General features: G+C 45.3%; 1 protein-coding gene across 1 annotated transcript in view; it reads left to right on the top strand.

Annotated features, from left to right (window-relative positions):
- Positions 1-19,410, top strand: part of LOC141055753 (thioredoxin-like) — a 67,536-nt gene extending 48,126 nt beyond the window's left edge. Inside the window, exons 2-5 of the mRNA XM_073552448.1 lie at positions 7,544-7,648; positions 16,600-16,659; positions 16,763-16,828; positions 19,202-19,410. Coding sequence (XP_073408549.1) covers positions 7,544-7,648; positions 16,600-16,659; positions 16,763-16,828; positions 19,202-19,267 — 297 coding nt within the window. The 3' untranslated portion in view covers positions 19,268-19,410. The remainder of the gene's footprint in view (positions 1-7,543; positions 7,649-16,599; positions 16,660-16,762; positions 16,829-19,201) is intronic.
- Positions 19,411-24,652: the final 5,242 nt, after the last annotated feature.

A 24,652-nucleotide genomic window follows, 5' to 3' on the forward strand; every position in this document is an offset into this window, starting at 1 on the left:
CCAGTGGAAAAGCCAAACTTCACATGCCACAAATGCAAGCTTGTGTCCCTGTTGGAGGAAAAGTTGCAAAATCTCGAAGAGAGGTTAGCTACGTTGAAGATCATTAAGGAAGGGGAAGAGTTCTTGGACAGAGCAGAATTATCTCTTCATGTTACAGAAAGAGAAGAAATTCGAAGTGCACCTGAAGAAACAGAGGAATGGAGACATGTGACCCAGAGAAGCAGGAGGATCAGGAGGCAGTCAGCACCCATACTGCTCAGGAACCAGTACCAGGCTCTCACGCAGGAAAACAATGAAGAAATACATCAGGATAAGACTTTGCCAACAAGCAGCAACCTTGTACGCCTTCAGAGTCCTCCTGGATGGAGAAAGAAAAATGTTGTGAAGAAGAAACGGAAAGTGGTGGTCATGGGGGATTCCCTGTTGAGAGGAACTGAGGCCGCTATCTGCAGACCGGATATAACTTCAAGAGAAATGTGTTGTCTTCCAGGTGCAAAAATTAAAGATGTGTCTGACAGGATATCAGGACTCTTCAGACCTACAGATGACTACCCATTCCTGCTACTACATGTGGGGACAAATGACACTGCAAGAAACGACCTGGAAACCATCTGCAGAGACTTTGAAGACTTAGGCAAGAAAGTGAAAGAACTGGGAGCGCAGGTGGTCTTCTCTTCCATCCTCCCAGTGGATGGCCATGGAACAAGGAGGTGGAATAAGATTCTGCAGGTGAACAACTGGCTACGTCGATGGTGCCGTCAGCAACGATTTGGATTTCTGGATCACGGAGTGAACTACTTATACGATGGACTACTTGCTAGAGATGGGGTGCACCTTACGAAGACTGTTAAGCATGTATTTGGAAGTCGCCTTGCTACACTTGTAAGGAGAGCTTTAAACTAGAACAACATGGGAAGGGAAGCAAAAGACCAGAAAAAGCCATACACCTGACAAATGCTATTGAGAACTCTGCTATTAGAAGTGGAAAGGAAGAACAAAGACGAAAGAATCTAATTAATAAAAATATTGGAGAAAGAGAAACCAATCACAAACTAAAATGTTTCTATACTAATGCACAAAGCATGGGCAACAAACAAGGAGAATTGGAACTACTAACACAGGAAAAGAAATATGATGTCATTGGAATCACTGAAACTTGGTGGGACAATACACATGATTGGAATACAAGACTAGAAGGATACAACTTATTTGCAAGAAACAGACTTGATAAACGAGGAGGGGGTGTCGCATTGTATGTTAGAAACGCGTATATCTGCACAGAGATTGAAGCTTCAGAGACTGGGAGTTCTGTGGAAACTGTTTGGGTAAGAATACAAGGACAGAACAATGGAAAGGACACCATTGTAGGCATTTACTACAGGCCGCCTGTGCAAGCTGAAGCTATGGATGAACTCTTTATGCATCAAATGGCCAAGTTCTCCAAAAAATATGACATAGTTGTCATGGGAGATTTCAACTATCCAGACATTTGTTGGGAATCTCTCTCAGGCAAAACTAACAGGTCAAGGAAATTCTTATCCTCTCTTGCTGACAACTTTATCTTCCAAAAGGTAAGGGAGAAAACAAGGGGAACTGCTACCTTGGATCTAATCCTTATAAACAGGGAGGAAATGGTTGAGGAGGTAAAAGTGGCTGGGACCCTAGGAGGTAGCGACCATGCTATTTTAGAATTTTGGATAACTAGAGGCAGAAGACCTGTGAAGACTCAGACGTCAAGGTTAGATTTCAGAAAGGCAGATTTTAAGGGATTCAGAAAGAGAATTGGAGGGATCCAATGGCTGGATATCCTTAAAGACAAAAATGTCCAGGAAGGATGGGAAATCTTGAAAAATGAAATTCTCAAAGCACAGTTGTTAACAATTCCGAAAAGAGGGAAGAATAGGAAGCAGTTAAGGAAACCAGGATGGATGAACACAGAACTTAAGCACATGCTAAAAAGGAAGAAAAAAATGTTTATAAAATGGAAAGAGGGAGGCATATCTAAAGAAGAATATAATGCTGTCTGCAGAACCTGCAGGGCACAAATCAGATTAGCTAAAGCTGAAAATGAATTGAGGCTTGCAAGAGATGTCAAAAGCAATAATAAAGGATTTTGGGGATATGTCAAAAGTAAAAGAAAAGTCAAAGATGCTATAGGATTTTTACAGGATGAAAATGATGAAATGGTAAGACAGGATGTTGAGAAGGCTGAACTTTTAAATTCCTATTTTGCATCTGTTTTCTCTCAGAAAGGAAATGTAACATCAACTGTTATTCACTGTCCTATTAAGGGAATAGAAGAATCCAGGATATCTATAAACAGAAAGATAGTGAGGAAACACTTAGCTAGCCTAAATGAATTCAAGTCTCCAGGTCCAGATGAATTACACCCCAGAGTACTGAAGGAGATAGCAGAAGAAATTTTTGAACCCCTCTCTATAATCTTTGAAAATTCTTGGAGAACAGGAGAAGTGCCAGAAGACTGGAGAAGAGCAAATGTTGTTCCTATCTTCAAAAAGGGGAAGAAGGTGGACCCAGGTAACTATAGGCCGGTGAGTCTGACTTCTATACCAGGAAAGATCTTTGAACAAATTATTAAACAACATGTATGTCAATACCTGGATAAGAATGAAGTGATTAAACAGAGTCAGCATGGGTTTGTAACTAATAAGTCATGTCAGACTAACTTAATTTCCTTCTATGACGGTATCACTGATTGGGTGGATCAAGGAAATGCTGTAGATATAGTATATCTTGACTTCAGCAAAGCATTTGACAAAGTCTCTCATACAATCCTTATTGAAAAAATGATTAAGTATGGAATGGACAAGGCAACTGTTAGGTGGATTCATAACTGGCTTAGTGATCGGACCCAAAGAGTGGTCGTAAATGGCTGCACATCCAGTTGGAAGAATGTCTCAAGTGGGGTACCACAGGGCTCTGTCCTGGGCCCTGTATTGTTCAACATCTTTATCAACGATTTAGATGAAGGATTTGAGGGTAAACTGATTAAATTTGCTGATGACACAAAGCTAGGAGGGATAGCTAATACTAGAGAAGAGAGAGAGAGGATTCAAAAAGATTTAAATAAACTGGAGAAGTGGGCAGCAACTAACAGAATGGTTTTTAACAGGGAGAAATGCAAAGTACTACATCTGGGCAATAAAAATGGAAAAAGCATATATAGAATGGGAGGAATAGGGCTAAGTGACAGCACATGTGAAAAAGACTTGGGTATACTAATAGATCACAGACTGAATATGAGTCAACAGTGTGATGCAGCAGCAAAAAAGGCAAATGCAATTCTAGGATGTATTAACAGAAGCATACAGTCTAGATCACGTGAAGTCATTATTTCCCTCTACTCCTCTTTGGTCAGACCTCATCTGGAATATTGTGTCCAGTTTTGGGCACCACATTTTAAAAAAGACATCAACAAACTGGAGCAAGTTCAGAAAAGAGCGACCAGAATGGTGACCGGTCTGCAAACCCTGTCTTATGAGGAAAGGTTGCAGGATTTGGGAATGTTTAGTTTGCAAAAGAGAAGACTGAGAGGAGACTTAATAGCTGTCTACAAATATCTAAAGGGCTGTCACATTGTAGAAGGATCAACTTTATTCTCATTTGCACAAGGAAAGACTAGAAGCAATGGGATGAAACTGAATGGGAGGAGACACAGATTAGATATTAGAAAAAACTTTTTGACAGTTAGAGTGATCAATGAGTGGAACAGGCTGCCACGAGAAGTGGTGAGTTCTCCTTCAATGGAAGTCTTCAAACAGAGGCTGGACAGACATCTGACTGGGATGATTTAGCGAATCCTGCTTTGAGCAGGGGGTTGGACCAGATGGCCCAGGAGGTCCCTTCCAACTCTACGATTCTATGATTCTATGAATTGCACAACAAATATTCTGGTTTGTTTTCTCCTGATACCCTTGACAAAATAAAAAGCACCTGAATGGTTTGTAGGGTTGAGCAGGTTCTCAGGATGCAGTGACGAGACATGAGACAAGGTATGACTTGTGAAATCAACTTTTATAACTTGGAGCCGCTGGGGCTATGCTGAACAAGTAACAGGGGTAGCAACAATCTGTCCTCGCAAGGACTCAACAAAATAAACAATACTTTTCTTATATTCAATGTGACTAACCCGGCTAGTCCGGGTGTCTAAGGCCACGTATGGCACAAGCTACGGGTCCTTATTTCCTATAGTTCACTTATCCTTCCAGACGTCGCTCAGGTTCACAGGTGCGGCCGCTTAGAGGTCGCTGAATGCGGCTGCCTTGACACCTCATTGTCCCGGGATGATTTGAGCTTGACAGGCCTTTGAAGAAACTGTGCTGACGGGGCACAACAGACCCTGAAGGATCTGTGCTGTTGAGGCACAACAGGCCCTGAAGACTCTGTGCTGGTAGGGCACAACAGGCCCTGAATGATCTGTGCTGATGGGGCACAACAGGCCCTGAAGACTCTTTGCTGGTGGGGCACAACAGGCCCTGAAGAATCTGTGCTGGTGGGGCACAACAGGCCCTGAAGAATCTGTGCTGGTGGGGCACAACAGGCCCTGAAGAATCTGTGCTGGTGGGGCACAACAGGCCCTGAAGACTCTTTGCTGGTGGGGCTTTCAGGGCATCTTTTACCGGCTCTCGTCTCACAGTGCAGTGATGACGCAGTTCCCCAAATGACGTTCGGCCGGCCTCTGTTCAGGGTCCCCTTGTAGATGGGACGTGGGCCTCTATTTCCGCCTATGGCGAGGTGGCATCCACTGGGGCCGGTGATGGCAGGGCCGCGCCTGTGGAAGGAGACAGGGGGGCAGTGTCCAGGCCGCTGCAGCCGTTTTTCGTGTCGTCGCAGCGGCGACTTGAGGTACCAGACCTGTCTCAGAAGGGCGGGGGACCGCTGGCGTGACTGTGTGCGACCGTGGGCGGGGAGCTGCCTCCGGTAAAAGTCTGTCATGTTTCTCTTGTCGGTGAGTGCGTAGCTTTCTCCTCACAGACTCCTGACGGTGTCCCTTACACACACCGTTCGTCACCCCATCTCTCTCTAAGTCACTCGGCTTCTCTCCTCCTGTCACACTCTGCCAACTGCCACCTGAGCGTGCCCCCTCCTCCCTTTGTCCTCGCCCCACACCCTGTTGCCCTGACGCCTTCAGTCGTGTGTCTCCCTTTGTTGTCCCCCCAGTGTTGTTCTTTCAGGAACCCTGATGGCGGTCCCCTGGGTTCCGGCCCAATCACTGTCTGGGAGTCCTCCTCCCCACATTCCTCCACCCTGTAAGCTCGCCAGTCCTCGGGTGAGGACCTTAGTCTATTGAGATCGGTCTGTAGGGGTTTCAATGTTCGTTGCCATATGAACTTATCTTGTTCATATCGTTCAGGGGGTTTGCCGGCTGTTGACAGCTCAGAGCGTCTCAGTTCAACTGGGGTGGAGTCTTCTGGGGTGTTGGAGATTGGTGGGCTGATTGGTGCAGGCGGGCTAATTGTGTCAGCCGGTTCATTACTGAGTGGAGGGCCTCTGGGTTCTGGGGGAAAATCTTCGTCGTCGTCAGGGTCCCAACATATAGATGATCGTTCAGATGTCGACGGGGCAGGCTCCAGTTGCTTCGGGTCGGTGGAAGTACACGGGCGTAACATATTACGATGCACAATACGAGTGGACAGTGTTTCATCCTCCTCGGGTTCTATTTCGTACACAGGTCCTTCCAGGTGGATACGGCGTAAGACCCGATAAGGACTCTCTTCCCAATGCGACTCTAGCTTGTTCTGGGGGCTTTGATCTAGTACAAACACACGGTCCCTGCTTTGGAGGTGGGATTGCTTTTTTCCCTGGGTGCTCCCAGTCTCGGAGCTTGGTGTGTACAATTCGGTGAAGAGTCTGCAGCCGATGGCGATGATTTCGGACCCAAGACGACACTCCGGTCCAGGGCTGAGGTTCTTCGGGGTCCAACTCCACCTCCGTGATCCCTTTACCCTCTCGTCCAAACAACAGGGAGTAGGGGGTATAGCCAGTACCTGATTGTTATAGACCAATATTAATTCAGAAACATATTCGGGCCAACGGGCATTCTTGTCACTCTCCAGAGTACGCAACATCTGAATCAATGTCTGATTAAATCGTTCACAAGCCCCATTTCCTTGCGGGTGATACAGTGTGGTCCGGGATTTGTCAATTCCATAGAGGTGATGTAGTTCTTCCATAACTTTTCCCAAAAAACATGCTCCCTGATCAGAATGTATCCGTTGAGGACAGCCGTATACTTGTATAAAGCTTCTACAAATTGCGGAGGCAGCTGACTCTGCGGTCTGATCCAGAGTGGGGGTGACCACAGCGAACTTGGTGAAATGATCTACCATAACGAGGCAGTGTTCGTATCCCTGAAATGCAGGCCCAATGGTCAGGTAATCCACTGTCAGGAGTTCAAGGGGCGCTGAGGTCACAATAGTCTGTGTTGTGGCTCGCTGAGCGGGTGGTTTGGCCAATTCACATAAGCGGCAGGTCCGGCAAATTTCGTCCACAACAGCAGGCAAGCTCGGGTGGTAAGCTTTCTGTTGCTGCCATTGCAAGGTCTTTTTTGTTCCGAAGTGGGCCCCTTTCTCGTGAGCCTCCCGAGCCAGTACGTGAAGTTGGGCTCCTGGCATAACCACCTGCCAAGCCGACATTGAGGTTGTTTGTGATGTTATTTTACGGTACAATAGTCCTTTTCGGACTGCTCCCCCCCTTCCTGTCTTGCTCTACGCATTTCTTCTTGTGTAGAGTAAGACAGGGAGGGGGGGAGCAGTTGAATAAGCCCTGCCCATCGGACCGGACCGTGGCAGTTTACATACATCTGAAACGATATAAAAAAGGTATTTATGCATGAAAGGTGCGGGGTCAGGGGGAAGCAAAAGTACTAAGAGAATCCTTATGTGACACACAATTGAATGATATCATTATATGATATCTCAAAAAAGGGGTGACAGATTCCCTTTAAAGTGCTATTTCTTTAAATGACCACCAGATTGTACTGTTGCATCAAAATGGAATATTCACATGAACGCCACGTCTTGTGTCATTGCAAATAATTCCTCATAGAATCAAATATTTTCCTTTATTGCCAAGAGCAAGCACTAAGAAAGGCTAGCACAATTGGTATAAGATTAAGTGTTTATATAGACCCTGTCACACTGCAATTAGAAGTAGCATTATATTACCAGAATGCTATATCAAGATGCCTATTAAGTGTTGGCAGATGTGATAGAAAAAGGAATCATGGAGTGTGGTTCAAGAGATACAGCATAAATGAACACATAAAGTGTAAAAAAAAATACCTTAGTGCCGCTGTAGTGTACGTAGTGCTGCTGTCAGGACTTTCAGCCTCTTGCTCCAACGCGCACGTTTCGCACAGCTTCTTCTGGGGGTGTGCTAAATTATAATGCATCACTCAAAATGGCCTCATCGTGAAAGAGATATAACAGTTGCTCGATACAAATTATGTATTTTATATTTCAGAGACAAACTAACCCTCAAGGTCCATGTGTTTTATTCATTTTGTTCTCCTTTTAAATAGGGTGAGCTTCAAGAAATTTTGAGAAGATCTGGGAGGAAGCTTGTAGTTGTTGCCTTTTCCTCTGGAAATTGTGGACCGTGCAGATTAACAACACCATGTTTGGAGGCAAGTGAAAACTTTACACAAACTGAATTTAGACCATTAAACAAGCGCCAATCTGCTATATTCAAGGCCTTCAACATTTATTTACCAATTTATTAACACAGGCTGATGAAGAATAATGGGGTTAGAACGATCATTAATACTCGTAGATCTTTCTCTCCCCATACATATCATGTTATAGGCAGCACATCTACTCACACAGGCAATGTGCTGCCAAGAGTAATGATTTTTGTTCCAGCATAAACAATACTATCACTCAAATATGCATCATTTTGCTAGTTTGTATTTTGATTGTCGAAAAACTCTCATCTGCAGTTCCGATATTTATAAGTGTGGATACAGTGTACACACGTGCACTGTATGTTAATGTTACAAGGGTCTAAAGTAACGGTCTCAAACTAGAAGCTAGAGAAAAATGTGAATTTGAAGGGCCGCATTCTTTAAAGGAAGAGATGTCATTTTTAGTTATATATTATTTTTTCTATACATTTGATCATTTTTTTAAAAAATTTTTTGGCTTGTTTTTTTTTTATTGTATTCTAATTTTGGCTAACAATTAGAACCATATAGTAATTCTGACTAGTATCTTGTAGTAGTTTCCCGATCTTGTAGTCATATCCCCATCATGGTTCCTATCATTTAGTAATTTCCTCCATCCTGGTCCTCATCTAGTAGCAATGTTCCCATTTTATAGTAATGTCTCCATCCTGGTCAACATCTTGTACTAATGTCTTTATCTTATAGTAATGAGCCCATCCTGTTCCCCATCATGTAGTAATTTCCCCAATTATGCCACGCTTCACATAAAAAAAAAAAAAACGTCTTTCTCACCTGACCTCTGCTCCCTTTGGTAAACAGCATCCCATTCTCCTCTGCAGCCTGAGCGGCGCATGACAGTGACATCACACGCTGCCTGCACCGAGCTGGCAATGTCAGCTGTCACCTCTGATTGGCTGGTGGCTCCTATTAGTATTGTGGCGCAGAGAGCTGGTGTCTGCACAGTGATACATTTCAATAGAATGTGCATCTAACAATTCACCTGATGAAAAAGCTTTGAACTCTCAAGATGTGCACAGACACTGAATCCTAGTTGAACGGATAATTGAAGATGTGAAAAAACTGTGATCTTGTCCAGTACTCAAAGCTTTTTTTTTTTGGACTAGAAAAGATTCCAGGTCTGCAAAACATATTAAGTGATTACAGTACAGGAATACATAGTGGCTAACAGAGGATATTCTATATGATTGAGTTGTTCACTTTTCCTTCTGTGCCTGACCGCTATGGCAACTTCTCTAGCCACAACTTGCCTGTAGAGTTTATAACAAAGATTCATTTGACTTCCTACATGTCCTGCGCCATTCCCATTCATTTCCATTGTACATGAGCTACTTACAGTGCTGATACCCATAGCCTCCTATATGATCCCCCACATAGCCTTCTATATACAGTATGAGAAGCCCACATATTACCCTATATACAGTATGGGATCCCACTTAGCCCCCTATATATATTGGTTGAGTCCCCACATAGCCTCCTATATACAGTATGTGCCCCCAAATCATGCTATATACAGTATGAGTACCCACATAGCCCCCTATATACAGCATGCGCCACATCATAGCCTCCAATATACACCATGAGCCCCCACATAGCCCCTTAAATTCAATATGAGCCCCGCATAGCCTGCAATATACAGGATGAGCCACCACATAGCCTCCAATATACACCATGAGCCCACATATAGCCCCCTAAATTCAATATGAGCCCCACATAGCCTGCAATATACAGCATGAGCCACCACACAGCCCCCATATTCAGTATGAGCCCCCACACAGCCTCTATATACTGTACAGTATGAACACCAAATAGCATCCTATATACAGTGTGAGCTCTCAAATAGCCTCCAATATACAGCATGAGCCCTCACATAGCCTTCTATATACAGCATAAGCCTCCATACAGCCCTTATATTCAGTATGAACCTCCAGATAGCCCCCTATATGCAGTATGAGCCCCCACATAGCTTACTATATACATGCTATACTACATACATACTCATCTCACTCCTGTTCTCAGCAGCAGTGCAATTAAGTGTAACAACCTTGCTGGCGTCACTGCATGGCCTCCCATCCCCCGCACACCAACTTACTTTCTGCTTCAAGCCATGTGAAATCTGTCTGTTGCCAGCCCTGAGCTCCATGTGCTATGCCTCTTGTTTTCCTGCTTGCTCTCCATGTTTCCTGACTGTGTGTATAGGGGGGCGGCGCCTGAACTCTCTGGTTCTTATGCAGTCTGGGTGCACCTGTGTAATCTGTCCCTGACCAATCACCTGGAGCCCTTGACTATTTAGTTTCACCACTCCCACTGAAACATGGCCTGTGCAATGTCTAAACTCAGTTAGCTCCTTGCTGCTGAACTAGCCAGGCCCTGTTCTGTGTATCTCCTTCTCTGTAGGAATACTCTGTCTCGCTTTGTCCCTTGTCCGCCTGCCAGGAGGCAGAATATCCTGGCCCTTGAGTCTTGTTCCATGTACCTTGTCGTGCTCTGTCTCAGAATATCCTGGTCCTTGTGTCTTTGCCCCTGTGTCTCTGTCTGAACTCAGTCTTACCTCTGTCTGTCAGTCTCCTTGTTTGTGGTTCCTTCTCTGCCGTGTCTTTCCTTGTGTCCTCCCTGTGTGTGCATCTGCACCCTCGCAGCTTTATCTGTGTTCCGCACTCCTGCGGCTCTGCCTGCTCCGCACTCCTGCGGCTCTGCCTGCTCCGCACTCCTGCGGCTCTGCCTGTTCCGCACTCCTGCGGCTCTGCCTGCTCCGCACGCCTGCGGCTCTGCCTGCTCCGCACGCCTGTGGCTCTGCCTGCTCCGCACTCCTGCGGCTCTGCCTACCTACATCTCCTGTGTGAACAGGTCCAAACCTCTTCTCTCATATACCACTCCTTCCTGCCTATATCCATACCTGCATCTCCTGTGTGAACAGGTCCAAACCTGTTCTCTCATATACCACATCTTCCTGCCTATATCCATACCTGCATCTCCTGTGTGAACAGGTCCAAACCTGTTCTCTCATATACCACTCCTTCCTGCCTATATTCATACCTGCATCTCCTGTGTGAACAGGTTCTCTCATATACCACTCCTTCCTGCCTATATTCATACCTGCATCTCCTGTGTGAACAGGTCCAAACCTGTTCTCTCATATACCACACCTTCCTGCCTATATCCATACCTGCATCTCCTGTGTGAACAGGTCCAAACCTGTTCTCTCATATACCACTCCTGCTTGCCCTGTGTCTCCAAGCCATGTCCGCTTGCCCAGTGTCTCCAAGCCGTGTCCAGTGTCTCCAAGCCGTGTCCGCTTGCCCAGTGTCTCCAAGCCATGTCCGCTTGCCCAGTGTCTCCAAGCCGTGTCCAGTGTCTCCAAGCCGTGCCCGCTTGCCCAGTGTCTACAAGCCGTGCCCGCTTGCCCAGTGTCTCCAAGCCATGTCTCCAAGCCGTGCCTGCCTGCCAGTGTACCAAGCCGTGCCTGCTTGCCCAATGTCTCAGCCTGCTTGTCACTCGCACCTGTCCAGGTGTCCTGTTCCCGAGTGGGATCAGCAGCCACAGCCAGACACCACCCTGGAGTGGCACCCGGCAGCTACCTGCAGCACAAGCCTGACCTCACCATCAGAGGCTCCAGTGAAGACCAAGGTAGCTGTCGCAGTCACGCCCCTTCCAGGGTAGTCTGGTCTGTGGCACAGTGGGGCCACAACCCCCGGCTCGCGCCATTCAGCCAAGGCGCGAGCGTGACAGTTTGCACAGGCCATGGTCCCCGCTGAGTCCCATGTCCTTCCGCTCGCAGAGCGTCATGAACTCTCTCCCTGCCAGTGTGAGCCACCGGAAGAGTTTGTTCCGCCTTGTGTGGTTCCAATTGTGGAGACTTCTGAACCACTCATAGTCTCCAAGGCCATCTATGAGCAGCTCCTGGCCTACGAAGAGCACGACCCAGCAGATCCGCCTAGGTTCTATGGGGACCCCAAAGAATGCCAAGGGTTCCTGAAAAAGTGCCTGCACTACATCCTGCAGAATGCAGTTTGTTTCCCCTCTGACCGGGTCAAGGTGGCATATATCATGTCCTACCTAGCTGGTGATGCCTTGATATGGAACTGTCCCCTTTGGGAAGCAGGGGACCCTGTCGTCATGAGCCTGGGGGCCTTCCGTAAAGTGTTCGACATGCCTCGTCCAGCTGTTCTTGAAAAGTCTTCCCCTCCAAGCTTCCAGAGACAAGAGGAACCTGTGGATGAATCGTCTAAACCACCAGTCCAGCCATCACCTGTTCCACAGTCTGCCGTTGCGGCCTCCCGTGCAAGATCCAAGAGGTCTAAAAAGAAGCGGGCCAAGTTGCAGCCGGAATCTGGCCTCTGTCCTGTGAAGCCTGTACTCCAGAACCCTGGGCCAGTAGAAGAGGCTGTCCCTGGCGAGAGTACTCCCTCTCCATTAAACTCTTTAACTGTTTCTCTGCCTTCAGGGAGCTTTGGTGTATTTAAGTCGCCAGTCTTACAGAGTCAGTGTGTGGTCTCTGTCATACAGCTCCCGAAGCCGGCGTGGGCGTTGTCTCGAGGTGGCCGAGCCCTATTGGAGAACAGTCTAGTCCTGCAAGGACAACGACAGCTCCAGGTCGGAGCTTTGTATATGAAGAAGTTTGTCTTCCATTTGCTGTCTGGTATGCCCATTAGTCAATCTGAACCAGAGATCCTGATGCCCATTTATGTTTGGAGACCCAGCAAGACACCACACTTGAAACAACCAAGTGACAAGAGGTGTCTGGTTCCCTTGTGTCGCATTCAGTCAGCAAAGTCGTCTTCTTTGCCTGGTTTGCTAGTCGCCGAGTCAAGGTGTCAGGATGCCTCTGAAGAGGGGGAGGCGGTCTCAGTCTCTTCACACGTCCCCATTGACTATACCAGTGTCCTGCTCCCAAGAGCACCCCTGCCTCTTGATTGTCTTCCCCAGGATAAAGGGCTGAAGATGGATCCTGAGTGTATGCCTTCAGCTCCCCTGTGGCCCAGGGGCGAAGGTCCCAAGACAGAGCTTTACCCATTATCTAACCAGGAAGATGTGGTCCAGTTTTTTCAAGGTAACAGGCTGAAGTGGCTCCCTGTATGTATGCCTCCAGCTTCCATTTGGCAAGTGGGTGAAGATTTTGGAGCAGTGACCTACCTATCTCCATTTCTCACCAACCGGGAGGAGGAGGTCCAATTTTTCTGGCACATCGGGCGGAAGTCGGACTCAGTGATGGTGTCTTCTGTTTCTAGCTGGCCGGCTGATGTAGGGGTCAAGTCTGAAGCTTCCAGGTCCCTGCCTTCTGCCAATCAGGAGGAAGAAGTCTTTGTACTCTCTGTGTTGGAAACTGACTCCCTTGGGCACCAAGAAACCGGGCAATCTGGGATTCCTGATGGCACACATACTCCACCCTACCTAAAGGATGTCGTGTCAATCTGGACTGTGTGTGGTCCCACACTCCTTCTTCAGGCCATTCTGGCAGACTTAAGGAAGAGGGGCCGTAAGGGGGGGTACTGTAACAACCTTGCTGGCGTCACTGCATGGCCTCCCATCCCCCGCACACCAATTTACTTTCTGCTTCAAGCCATGCTGTGAAATCTGTCTGTTGCCAGCCCTGAGCTCCATGTGCTATGCCTCTTGTTTTCCTGCTTGCTCTCCATGTTTCCTGACTGTGTGTATAGGGGGGCGGCGCCTGAACTCTCTGGTTCTTATGCAGTCTGGGTGCACCTGTGTAATCTGTCCCTGACCAATCACCTGGAGCCCTTGACTATTTAGTTTCACCACTCCCACTGAAACATGGCCTGTGCAATGTCTAAACTCAGTTAGCTCCTTGCTGCTGAACTAGCCAGGCCCTGTTCTGTGTATCTCCTTCTCTGTAGGAATACTCTGTCTCGCTTTGTCCGTTGTCTGCCTGCCAGGAGGCAGAATATCCTGGCCCTTGAGTCTTGTTCCCTGTACCTTGTCCGTGCTCTGTCTCAGAATATCCTGGTCCTTGTGTCTTTGCCCCTGTGTCTCTGTCTGAACTCAGTCTTACCTCTGTCTGTCAGTCTCCTTGTTTGTGGTTCCTTCTCTGCCGTGTCTTTCCTTGTGTCCTCCCTGTGTGTGCATCTGCACCCTCGCAGCTTTATCTGTGTTCCGCACTCCTGCGGCTCTGCCTGCTCCGCACTCCTGCGGCTCTGCCTGCTCCGCACTCCTGCGGCTCTGCCTGTTCCGCACTCCTGCGGCTCTGCCTGTTCCGCACTCCTGCGGCTCTGCCTGTTCCGCACGCCTGCGGCTCTGCCTGTTCCGCACGCCTGCGGCTCTGCCTGTTCCGCACGCCTGTGGCTCTGCCTGCTCCGCACTCCTGCGGCTCTGCCTGCTCCGCACTGCTGCGGCTCTGCCTGCTCCGCATTCCTGCGGCTCTGCCTACCTACATCTCCTGTGTGAACAGGTCCAAACCTGTTCTCTCATATACCACTCCTTCCTGCCTATATCCATACCTGCATCTCCTGTGTGAACAGGTCCAAACCTGTTCTCTCATATACCACACCTTCCTGCCTATATCCATACCTGCATCTCCTGTGTGAACAGGTCCAAACCTGTTCTCTCATATACCACACCTTCCTGCCTATATCCATACCTGCATCTCCTGTGTGAACAGGTCCAAACCTGTTCTCTCATATACCACTCCTGCTTGCCCTGTGTCTCCAAGCCGTGTCCGCTTGCCCAGTGTCTCCAAGCCGTGTCCAGTGTCTCCAAGCCGTGTCCGCATGCCCAGTGTCTCCAAGCCGTGCCCGCTTGCCCAGTGTCTCCAAGCCGTGCCCGCTTGCCCAGTGTCTCCAAGCCATGTCTCCAAGCCGTGCCTGCCTGCCAGTGTACCAAGCCGTGCCTGCTTGCCCAGTGTCTCAGCCTGCTTGTCACTCGCACCTGTCCAGGTGTCCTGTTCCCGAGTGGGATCAGCAGCCACAGCCAGACACCACCCTGGAGTGGCACCCGGCAGCTACCTGCCGCACAAGCCTGACCTCACCATCAGAGGCTCCAGTGAAGACCAAGGTAGCTGTCGCCGTCACGCCCCTTCCTGGGTAGTCTGGTCTGTGGCACAGTGGGGCCACAACCCCCGACTCGCGCCATTCAGCCAAGGCGCGAGCGTGACATTAAGTGATATCATTGCATCTGCTGGCTCAAGCGCTGATTAGTGGTGGCTCAAATGCTGATTGGTGGAAGAGCAGGTGGCCCCGTCCTCCACCAATGTATTCACTCCTGTCTGCATCCTGAGGGGAGTGGTTACTATTGCCGCTCACAGTATAGTGAGCAGTGACTGTCAACGCTACGTGCACACCACTATGAATGAAACAATTGGCTTCATGGATTATATAAATTCACTTTTTCCCTGTAGCTGTGCTTCCAATAAGGCAAAAATTATTTAATTTAAACTTTTTGCCTGTAAGTACAGGTAGATTGCGTTTATTGACATGACCTTACTTGTGTAACGTGGCGAGGGGTGATAGCTGTTGGTGAGGTACTCATCTCTTAGGGTCCCGTTTCACTTAGCGACGCACCAGTGATCCCGACAACGATGCGACCTGGTAAGGATCGCTGGTGCGTCGCTAAATGGTCGCTAGTAAGCTGCCAAACAGGCAGATTGCTTCAGCAACGCAGCAACAATCCGGCGATCCTCAGCAGTCGTTGGTAAATTGTCGCACAGTAGCTTTTCAGACAACTCACGAATGCATCCTGAGTTCTGCGTCGCCAATGAGGTCGCTCGTCGGTGTCAAACACAGCGATGCATGCTGGCCAGCGGGACACCGACGACGAAAAAATGGCCCAGGACATTCGAGCATGATCAGCGATATCCAGCGGGGGAGCCGGTCGCTGCTCGTGTCACATGTAGCAAGGCGAGATCGCTGTTGCGTCAAAAAATCGGTCACGCTTTAGCGATCTTGCTAGCGATCTCGCTATATGAGAAGGTGACTTTACACCCTGGCACATTACATAACGGTGGAGGTCCTGGCTGAGTGTGTGAAATTGTGCTATGAGGGCGCTACGCCCATGCAGGCTGAATGCAACCAATGTTGCTGGTTGGCCAGGACCAGATATTTGACAGTTCAAGGAGGGAGACCACCAGTTTAAAATAAACCTTTTACTGAACATTACCTTGGTGAGGGTTATATACAGTAGATAGCGAGTACATATCTTCTCAAATGTTTCATTGACAATGCGTAACATTTTTCTCACACAAATTCAATTCCTTTCTCTTTTCGCTCTCTAGTTGTTCTCTGTATCCACTGTTCCTTACTACTTCACCACAGCCCAGTTTGGCAGCATAGTTCAACTAACAAGAGTCCTATTCTCAGTCCACGGTTCCACGTTTTCTTTCCCCTCTGGGAACCATAGTGCTAATATGGCCTGTACTTATCTTCTCTTCTGACGCTCTGGAACTCCAGCCTGAGTCATTCACCAATAAATTACTCTACCTCTCTGTCACTCTTCCTTGTTTCCGCTCCAGATCACGCTATCTCTTTCTCTAAGTCTCCTCTTATGTCCTGGGGCACCCAATAAATGTAGCATTGCTCCCATCAGACCTTATGTCTCTTGTCTACAGGCTCCAGGCCCTATCTGACATCTCAACAGGAAACTGTCACTCTCCCTTCAGATTATCCCCTCCCACTCTGAGATAGTCCCAAACATTAAATCTTGCTATCCCTACTCTCAAGCAACTTACATTATCAACATCATTATCGCACATCACAGTTCTCATTACGTAACATAACAACACTTGTTTTTTCAAGGGGAACATAGGCAATCTCCTTACACTTGTAGCTCTCAATTGCTACATCTTGTTTACGTTTGAAACCACTCCCACAAGATATTTTTTATTTGATTCTTTGATGATTCAGTTATTATTTTTAATATTACTAATAGTTCCCTTTTTCTTTTTACAGTCGATGAGCAGTGACATGCAGGACATAGTTTTTGTTAAAATTGATGTTCGTAAATCAGACGTAAGTGGCAAAGATAAATCTAATCAAACTACAGTAGATCGAATTAATTTTTATGAAGGTTACAATAACATTTTTTATAATATGATGTATATCTTTCTTGTAGGAATTTGTAGAGCGATATGAGATTTCTGGAGTACCAGCTTTTTGTTTCTTCAGAAATATGCAACAGGTATGTTACAATAACTTTGTACTATGCTCTAAGTGAAAAACTGTCTTGGGATTAAACTTTGAAGTCACTTGCAGTCAGGATTTTCCAGTATTGTCCATGAGAGTGGGCCATTACGTGACTGCAAGTATGCTATTTGCGTACTTCCAGTTACATTCCCACTAGGTGCTCATCCTCTCTCAGTCCACTTAAAGGGAATCTGTCACCTCATTTTTGGCCTATGAGCTGCGGCCACTGCCATTAGGGGCTTATCTACAGCATTCTGTAATGCTGTAGATAAGTCCCCGATGTAACCTGAAAGAGATGAAATACAAGTTAGATTATACTCACCTGGGGGTCCGGTCTGATGGGTGTCACGGTCCGGTGACCCGCCATCTTCTAGTGATGACGTCCTCCTCTTTACTTCTGCCACGGCTCATATGCAGGCGCCGAGAAAGGTCAGAGTGGTCCGGCGCCTACGCACTACAGTACTTTACTTTGCCCTCAATAGGGCAGATATAGTACACCTGCGCAGGAGCCACGGCAGAAGTAACGGGGGAGATGTCATCGCTAGAAGATGGGAGGCGCCAGACCAGGCCCCGATACCATCGGACCGGACCCCAGGGTGAGTATAATCTAACTCATTTTTCTTATCTTTCAGGTTACATCGGGGGCTTATCTACAGCATTACAGAATGCTGTAGACAAGCCCCTGATGGCGGTGGCCGCAGCTCATAGGCCAAAAATGAGGTGACAGATTCCCTTTAACGTAACTGCCTGCTCTAACAGGCATAACAATCCACGCCACACGTGGTCAGGATTCAGAAGTCTGCAGTCACATAGAGTGACTGCAGACTTTCATCCCAAGCCTGGAAGATCCATTTAAGTTCCAATTCACAAAGCAGGGATCTTTTCTGTTGTTATGGCTTGTGAATAGCTGTATAGTAAATTGTAAAAAATTGTGTTCTCTGGCATTCCAATTAGAGAGGACCAAATCAATTCAAAGGACACTGGTCTACTAGTTCCATAAGTATTCCTTGGCCACCAGACAAAAGCATTATGATCCAACTCCTGGCTTCTCGAATTCCCAGTGTCTCTCCTGATTTGTAGATCATGTACAATGTCATTGTTGCAGTGTGACATCTACATGTAGATTGCCGGGCTTATTAATCCGAAGAGACGCCGGAGATGCCGACAGGTAGGAGGCAGCTCACAGGACTCACAAGATGATGCAAATCAATTTGCTCCTTTTTAATTCCAATTGATATATATTATCTATTCAAAAGATATGAGTTTGATACCTAATTGATGGAGGTTCAGCCGCTGGGACCCATGCCAATCACTAGAACTACAGTAATATAGGGAGAAGGAGTTTAGCATAGCAGTTGTAACATGGAGAGGCTGTTTCCATCAGCCATATAGATATTAAATATGTAGTCAGGTCCTTTTCTGTGACAACGCCTTTAAGGGGCTGAAATACAGATCCTAAAAGGGGTATTTCCATCTTGTAGTTTTACCTCTAACCACACCCCAGCACTGACTGCTGTCTGGCTCAGCAGTGTTTCAGTACAGAGCCGACTGTTCGGCAATGCCAGGCGTTCTTACAGCCTCTGCTCACTATCAAAGCCAGAAGTTGCTGGGAGGAATAAAGTTCATTTCCTCCCTGTAGCCGGGCTTTCAGTACTGCAGCTAGCTAGCTTTAAAACGCTATTAAAGTGCAGATTTGCCCCACATCAACAGGTTAATAGCGTTTTTTCATATGACAGGTTCCCTTTAAGACATATCCACAGGATAAGCTATAAATGTTTGATCTCTATGACCCGCAACTAACTTGTGAATGGGGCCCTGTTTTTCAATGCTGTGAATTGAGAGGTGAGCGCACATGTGTTGCTCTCTTACTTTACTGCTCTCAGAAAAATGAATTGAGAGTGTAGCCATGAGCCAGAAATGTAACTGCTAGGCCACATTCACATGCTCAGTATTTGGTCAGTATTTGACATCAGTATTTGTAAGCCAAAACCAGGAGTGGGTGATATATCCAGAAGTGGTGACGAGTTTCTATTATACTTTTCCTCTGATTGTTCCACTCCGGGATTTGACGGAAAAATACTGATGTAAAATACTGACCAAATACTGAAGGTGTCAATGTGGCCTTAACCTCAGCCTCACCTAATACAAAAGATCTTCTGTGTGTATTAGTTTAAAATGAAATGCACATGGAGGTATTGCATGCTAACTGTATTTAAATGTATGTGTTAGGGATCCAAAATACAATGAACAACTAGATATATAGAATGTTATTAGCCATGCATGACCCTTGTTACATGTAACCCCTAATCTACAATTACTAATATGTGCAAATACAATTTCATTTTAACGATATGTTGTTCCTCTTTAGGTGTATAAATTCCAAGGCGGTAATGTTGACTTCCTACGCAAAACAGTTCATGACCTAAGGTTCTAGAATGTAATCTATTGCTGTTATGCTGTTACAAATAAATAAAGACATTTTGAATATCAAAGAATCAGCATTTTTGTATATGACAAATATGTTGTTTTTTTGTGTGCTTGCATTTAATAAAAAGGCGCACGTCTACTGAGCAGGAACCAATTTGTAATGTTTCATTATTTGTCTGGAAAAAGCATTTGTGGTCCCATATCTTTTCCAAAATTAAATAACATTGCTCTCCACTCCTATCATGCTCTGTGTATTCTCATACACGGTGTGCGCAATTATTAGACAATTTGTATTTTTCATGATTCATTTTATTATTGAACAACTACGGTGTTGTCAGTCAATCCAATATTTATGATAGTTAAAGTGAGGTTTTGTCTTTCTTAGTCCCCATTCACTCATCATGATGTGTTTCCAGGACATGTGGCATCTGTCACATGTACCTGTCTTTTTTTTATTACTATTTATTACTGGGTTAGTAATGGGGGTGACAGATAGACACCTCTCTATTCCTTAAACCAGGGCTGTGTTTATATGCAATTCACAGCTGACATAAACCTCAATCCCATTATCTTAATTGCCAACGCATCAGGGCAATCTGGAAGAGTGAAGGTGAAGCGCCAGAATTTGAGCTTCTTATGTAATGCTCCATTTCTGGGGTGGCTTAGGGCTGGTATTTTTAGGCTGGGAAGGGCCCAATAACCAGAAACCTTCACAGCCTAATAATATCAGTTCATGGCTGTCTGCTTTACCTTTTCTGGTTAAGAAAAATGGGTAATATAATTTTTTTCTTTTATTTATTAGGTTACTACATGTACAGTAAGCTACAAACACCAGGTACTAATTATATAGTTCATGGATATCTGTGTATACAGTATATCTAGCCATCTATCTACATCTTTGCACACATTATTATTATACAGTATGTTATTTGCACACCTAAAAATCTGTAATTTCTGTTCTGCATTCTATTTTGGCACGTGTGACACGGATGTCACAAAGATGTTACACGGATGGTCTCAAGGATGACACATGGATGGCACACTCGTACACATGGACGGCTCTGGCGCTGAGCCCGCACCTTTTCAGGCACATGCCAGCTGATTTATACAGCTGATATGTGCCCGCAACAGCAACAGGTGAAATTGCGATTCACCTGTTAACTAGTTAAATGCCAGTCAATTTCTGATATCAGTATTTAACTCACGCTTACTGGAAGCGCATCGTAAATCCCGCCCATCGGTGACCCGGTCACATGATCGTGGGTCACCGATGTACATCCAACTAGAATAGTCGCTGGTGTCAGCAGACCCCCTCTACCTGGGCCCTGGTGATAATTTGGTTCTTGGTCGCTTCACATTTCATTCTTCAAAAATCTTTGGCAGAAAATGTTCTTTCTTTTCTCAACGTGTTTTTTGCAACTATTTGAAATAAAAATGTTTGATGGTTTTGTGATCACTCTTCAATATCTTAGCAATTTCAGAAGTGCTGCATCCCTCTGCAAGACTGGTAACAATTTTTGACATTTCAGAGTGTTGGAATAATACTTATTATTGTATATATTGCAACAACTACTATTTGCTACTGTTTAATAGTGTATGAGTTTATGTCCCAGCAATAGTGTTATATTGCCAGTAAAACACTGTAAAAAAATACCAGTTGTTAGCTGTGCTACCTTTGTTCCTGAGTAAACATATAATCACTGTTAAATGACTGGACACTACAGAAATTACTCCGCTGCCAACAGGGTATGGGCCCAGAGACCCTAAAACTCAATGACCCAGAGAACAGCCTAGAAGAGATAACAACAGTGTACTAAGAGGCAAAGATGGCCACCAGCAGCAACTCTGTGAAGTTCATACTGTCAAATCTGACTAACCAGAACTACCAATCCTGAAAATTCAAGGTAAAAATGCTGCTGATTCCCAGGCAGACAGTCGCTGGCTGATATTAATATCCTGGGAAGGGGCAATGGATATTGGCACCCCCCAGGTTAAAAACAACAGCTCTCAGCTGTCCCAGAAATAGCGCATCTGGTTGCAAGTGGGGTTCATATTTGTGGAGTTGATGCCACCTTTGTATTGTCAAGTGACTTCAAGCCCACAAGTTAGTAATGGAGAGCCGTCAATAAGACACCTATCTATTACTAACCCCATAGTGATATTGTATAAAAACACACACCCAGAATAAAGTCCTTTATTTGAAATAATCATACAGACTCCTTTATTGAATCTAAATTTACCATACTTACTTAACACCTAATTCCTGACAACCTTGTCTCCTGCAAACAATCAAAAAAATAATAAACCAACATATAATGCTATCCAGTTTGACATAATCCACTCAATACTGAGTGTCCCACGGCAATCTCACATGTAGAACAGTCACATCGGGAGATTTGACCGCTTTACCCAGCCTCCCATGATGCACTGACAAGATGTAATCGCTCCGACAGTGTTTCACTGTGCTGCTGTGAGAGTTCACCGGAGTTCATCAGCTCCAGTGCTCTCACTTACGGCACTACCGCTGTGTGAGAACTTTCGCACACAGCGGTGCTGTAAGTGAAAGCACCGGAGCTGATCATCTGATGAACTCCAGTGAACTCTCACGACAGCTCAGTGATACACTGCGGGAGCAATTACCTACGATCAGTGTATCGCCAGTGGCCAGGTGACATCGATGTGGGACACTCAGTATTAAAAGAACTTCAGTGGAAAGGTGAGTATACGTTGGTTTATTATTTTTGATTGCTTGCAGGAGACACGAGCATCAGGGATTAGGCATTTGGTGAGTTTGTATTTTGTATGTGAATATGTATGTAATTATGTAAGTATTTTGATTTTTTTACAATTGAACACAGGCACCGGATGATGAGACTATTCTCTCATTACTGGCTCATGCTGTCTCTGTTATATGTGACAAAAGACATAGCCGGATGGGAGTAGTAGTACCATCAGACGACGTCTAAGTACAATCACTATGGGCTGTCCGCTGCATGGGTACACGGACATAGACAGACACAGACAGACACATATTCTATGCCAACACACTCTTCCTCCTTCTGACATCATTTCCTTTGACAATTTGCAGTGTTTTTGGCAGCAAATCTTCAGCAAATACACAAACCTTTCTACACCTGCATTTTTTCTGTAGATTTGACTGACTCAATTGAAGTCAAGGAGTCAAAAACGCAAAAAGAATTGACATGCTGCAGAAAGCAAAACGCTGCAAATACGGACGGAAATTTGCTGATCATGTGCACAACACTTCAGGATTGTCATTGAATTACCTTGCATAAGTATTCCATTGCGTTTTTGGACCATTTACACGCCGCAAAAACGCATCAAAAACATATCATGTGCACATAGCCTTACAGTCGACCTGTGTAATCAGACAATGAAATGCACTAGTTGTCTTAAAGAGAAAATGTCAAGAAAATCCTTCCCTAAGAATAGTACGACAAAATTAGAACAACTTCTGGACTTAATACACAAAGATGTTTATGGTCCAATGAATATTCAAACTCCTGGAAAGAAGAGACATTTTTTCAAATTTAATGACGATTATTCAAGATATACCGGGTGGGCCATTTATATGGATACACCTAAATAAAATAGGAATGGTTGGTGATATCAGCTTCCTGTTTGTGGCACATTAGTATATGGGAGGGGGGAAACTTTTCAAAATGGGTGGTGACCATGGTGGCCATTTTGAAGTCGGCCATTTTGGATCCAACTTTATTTTTTCCAATGGGAAGAGGGTCATGTGACACATCAAACTTATTGAGAATTTCACAAGAAAAACAATGGTGCGCTTGGTTTTAATTTAACTTTATTCTTTTTTTTAACCTCTTTTATTAAAGGATTCCACAATACAGTATATCAAACATTGAACATTACAATATAAAGTCAGAGTTATTCATAGTAACATAACCAGGATATCACATTTCCAGTAATAAGAAACAAACAAAACAAACATAACATAGTATTCTACACAATACATTATACCATTCGTTGCATCTTCTAGTTTACAGGGTCAATTTAAGGATCCATGAGCTCGTATCAGGTCAGAGTATAAAAAATACACATTCCAAAATTCACACAGATCAAAGCTTGCATGGTCTAGAAGTGATATACATCAAGGATTATATCTTGAAATCAAAGAAAAAATATGTAAGTGTATAGCTTACCGCGCTATACTGAGCGGATGTGTAGAAAAGGGGAGAGGTCTTTAGTTGTGGGTGGATAAAAGGATTATTAATTCAGTTGTTAGTACTTACTTCAAATGAAGGAGTTGTAGAATATTCTATGTAGTTTGAGGTGGTTATCTAGCGAATACCTCGCCAATGGTTTTGTGATGATTTTTTTTGTAGTAGTCGGTGATGCTGATAAAGTAATAAAGGTAAAATTAAAATAACAGTAGTGTTAATATCCCACACTGAACCTTTTATATTCACTGTACTCACTAGTGATTTCTAAGCGTTTCTTATTCCATTTGGAGTGGTACAGTGGTACTTGCTGATGGCCCGATATCACAGTGCTGTACGGGAAAAGGGTTGGATTTAATTAGTACCAGTGACCGTAAGCTGGACACTAAGTCACAGTTACAGGGACACGTCTGCACTTACTTGCACTTGTTTTGTGTTGAAAAAAAAGTAAGCAGGAACAATATCCACTAATATGAGCATTGTAGTGAGGCTTTGACTATAAAAAAGATTAAATTCACTATATGGATGATAGAGGCCACCGAGAGGGCAGTGAGTTCTGATAGAATACTTCCGGCCGGAGTACACGAGGTGCTGGCGTCCACCCGCTTCCCCGCCATGCGCTGCACAGCCGCATCCTCCTTGCTAGCAGCTACCGCCTGGATAAATTGCGGTATACAACAAGCGGTACAAGTAAGTCCACACGAGTCCTATTAGGACTGACTGATCGCTATAATGATACTGTACCAAGTGGATGATTTTTCTATCTAGTGCCTTGCCATATCCAGCACAACAGCGAATATCGCTCCTGCTCCGGTTCAGCCAGCATGAATCACCATAAGCATTCTATCAGAACTCACTGCCCTCTCGGTGGCCTCTATCATCCATATAGTGAATATAATCTTTTTTATAGTCAAAGCCTCACTACAATGCTCATATTAGTGGATATTGTTCCTGCTTACTTTTTTTTCAACATAAAACAAGTGCAAGTAAGTGCAGACGTGTCCCTGTAACTGTGACTTAGTGTCCAGCTTACGGTCACTGGTACTAGTTAAATCCAACCCTTTTCCCGTACTGCACTGTGATATCGGACCATCAGCAAGTACCACTGTATAACTCCAAATGGAATAAGAAATGCTTAGAAATCACTAGTGAGTACAGTGAATATAAAAGGTTCAGTGTGGGATATT

This window comes from Dendrobates tinctorius, unplaced genomic scaffold, assembly GCF_039654945.1.
Source record: "Dendrobates tinctorius isolate UK_male_01 unplaced genomic scaffold, ASM3965494v1 ptg000191l, whole genome shotgun sequence".
NCBI classification, from domain to species: Eukaryota; Metazoa; Chordata; class Amphibia; order Anura; family Dendrobatidae; genus Dendrobates; species Dendrobates tinctorius.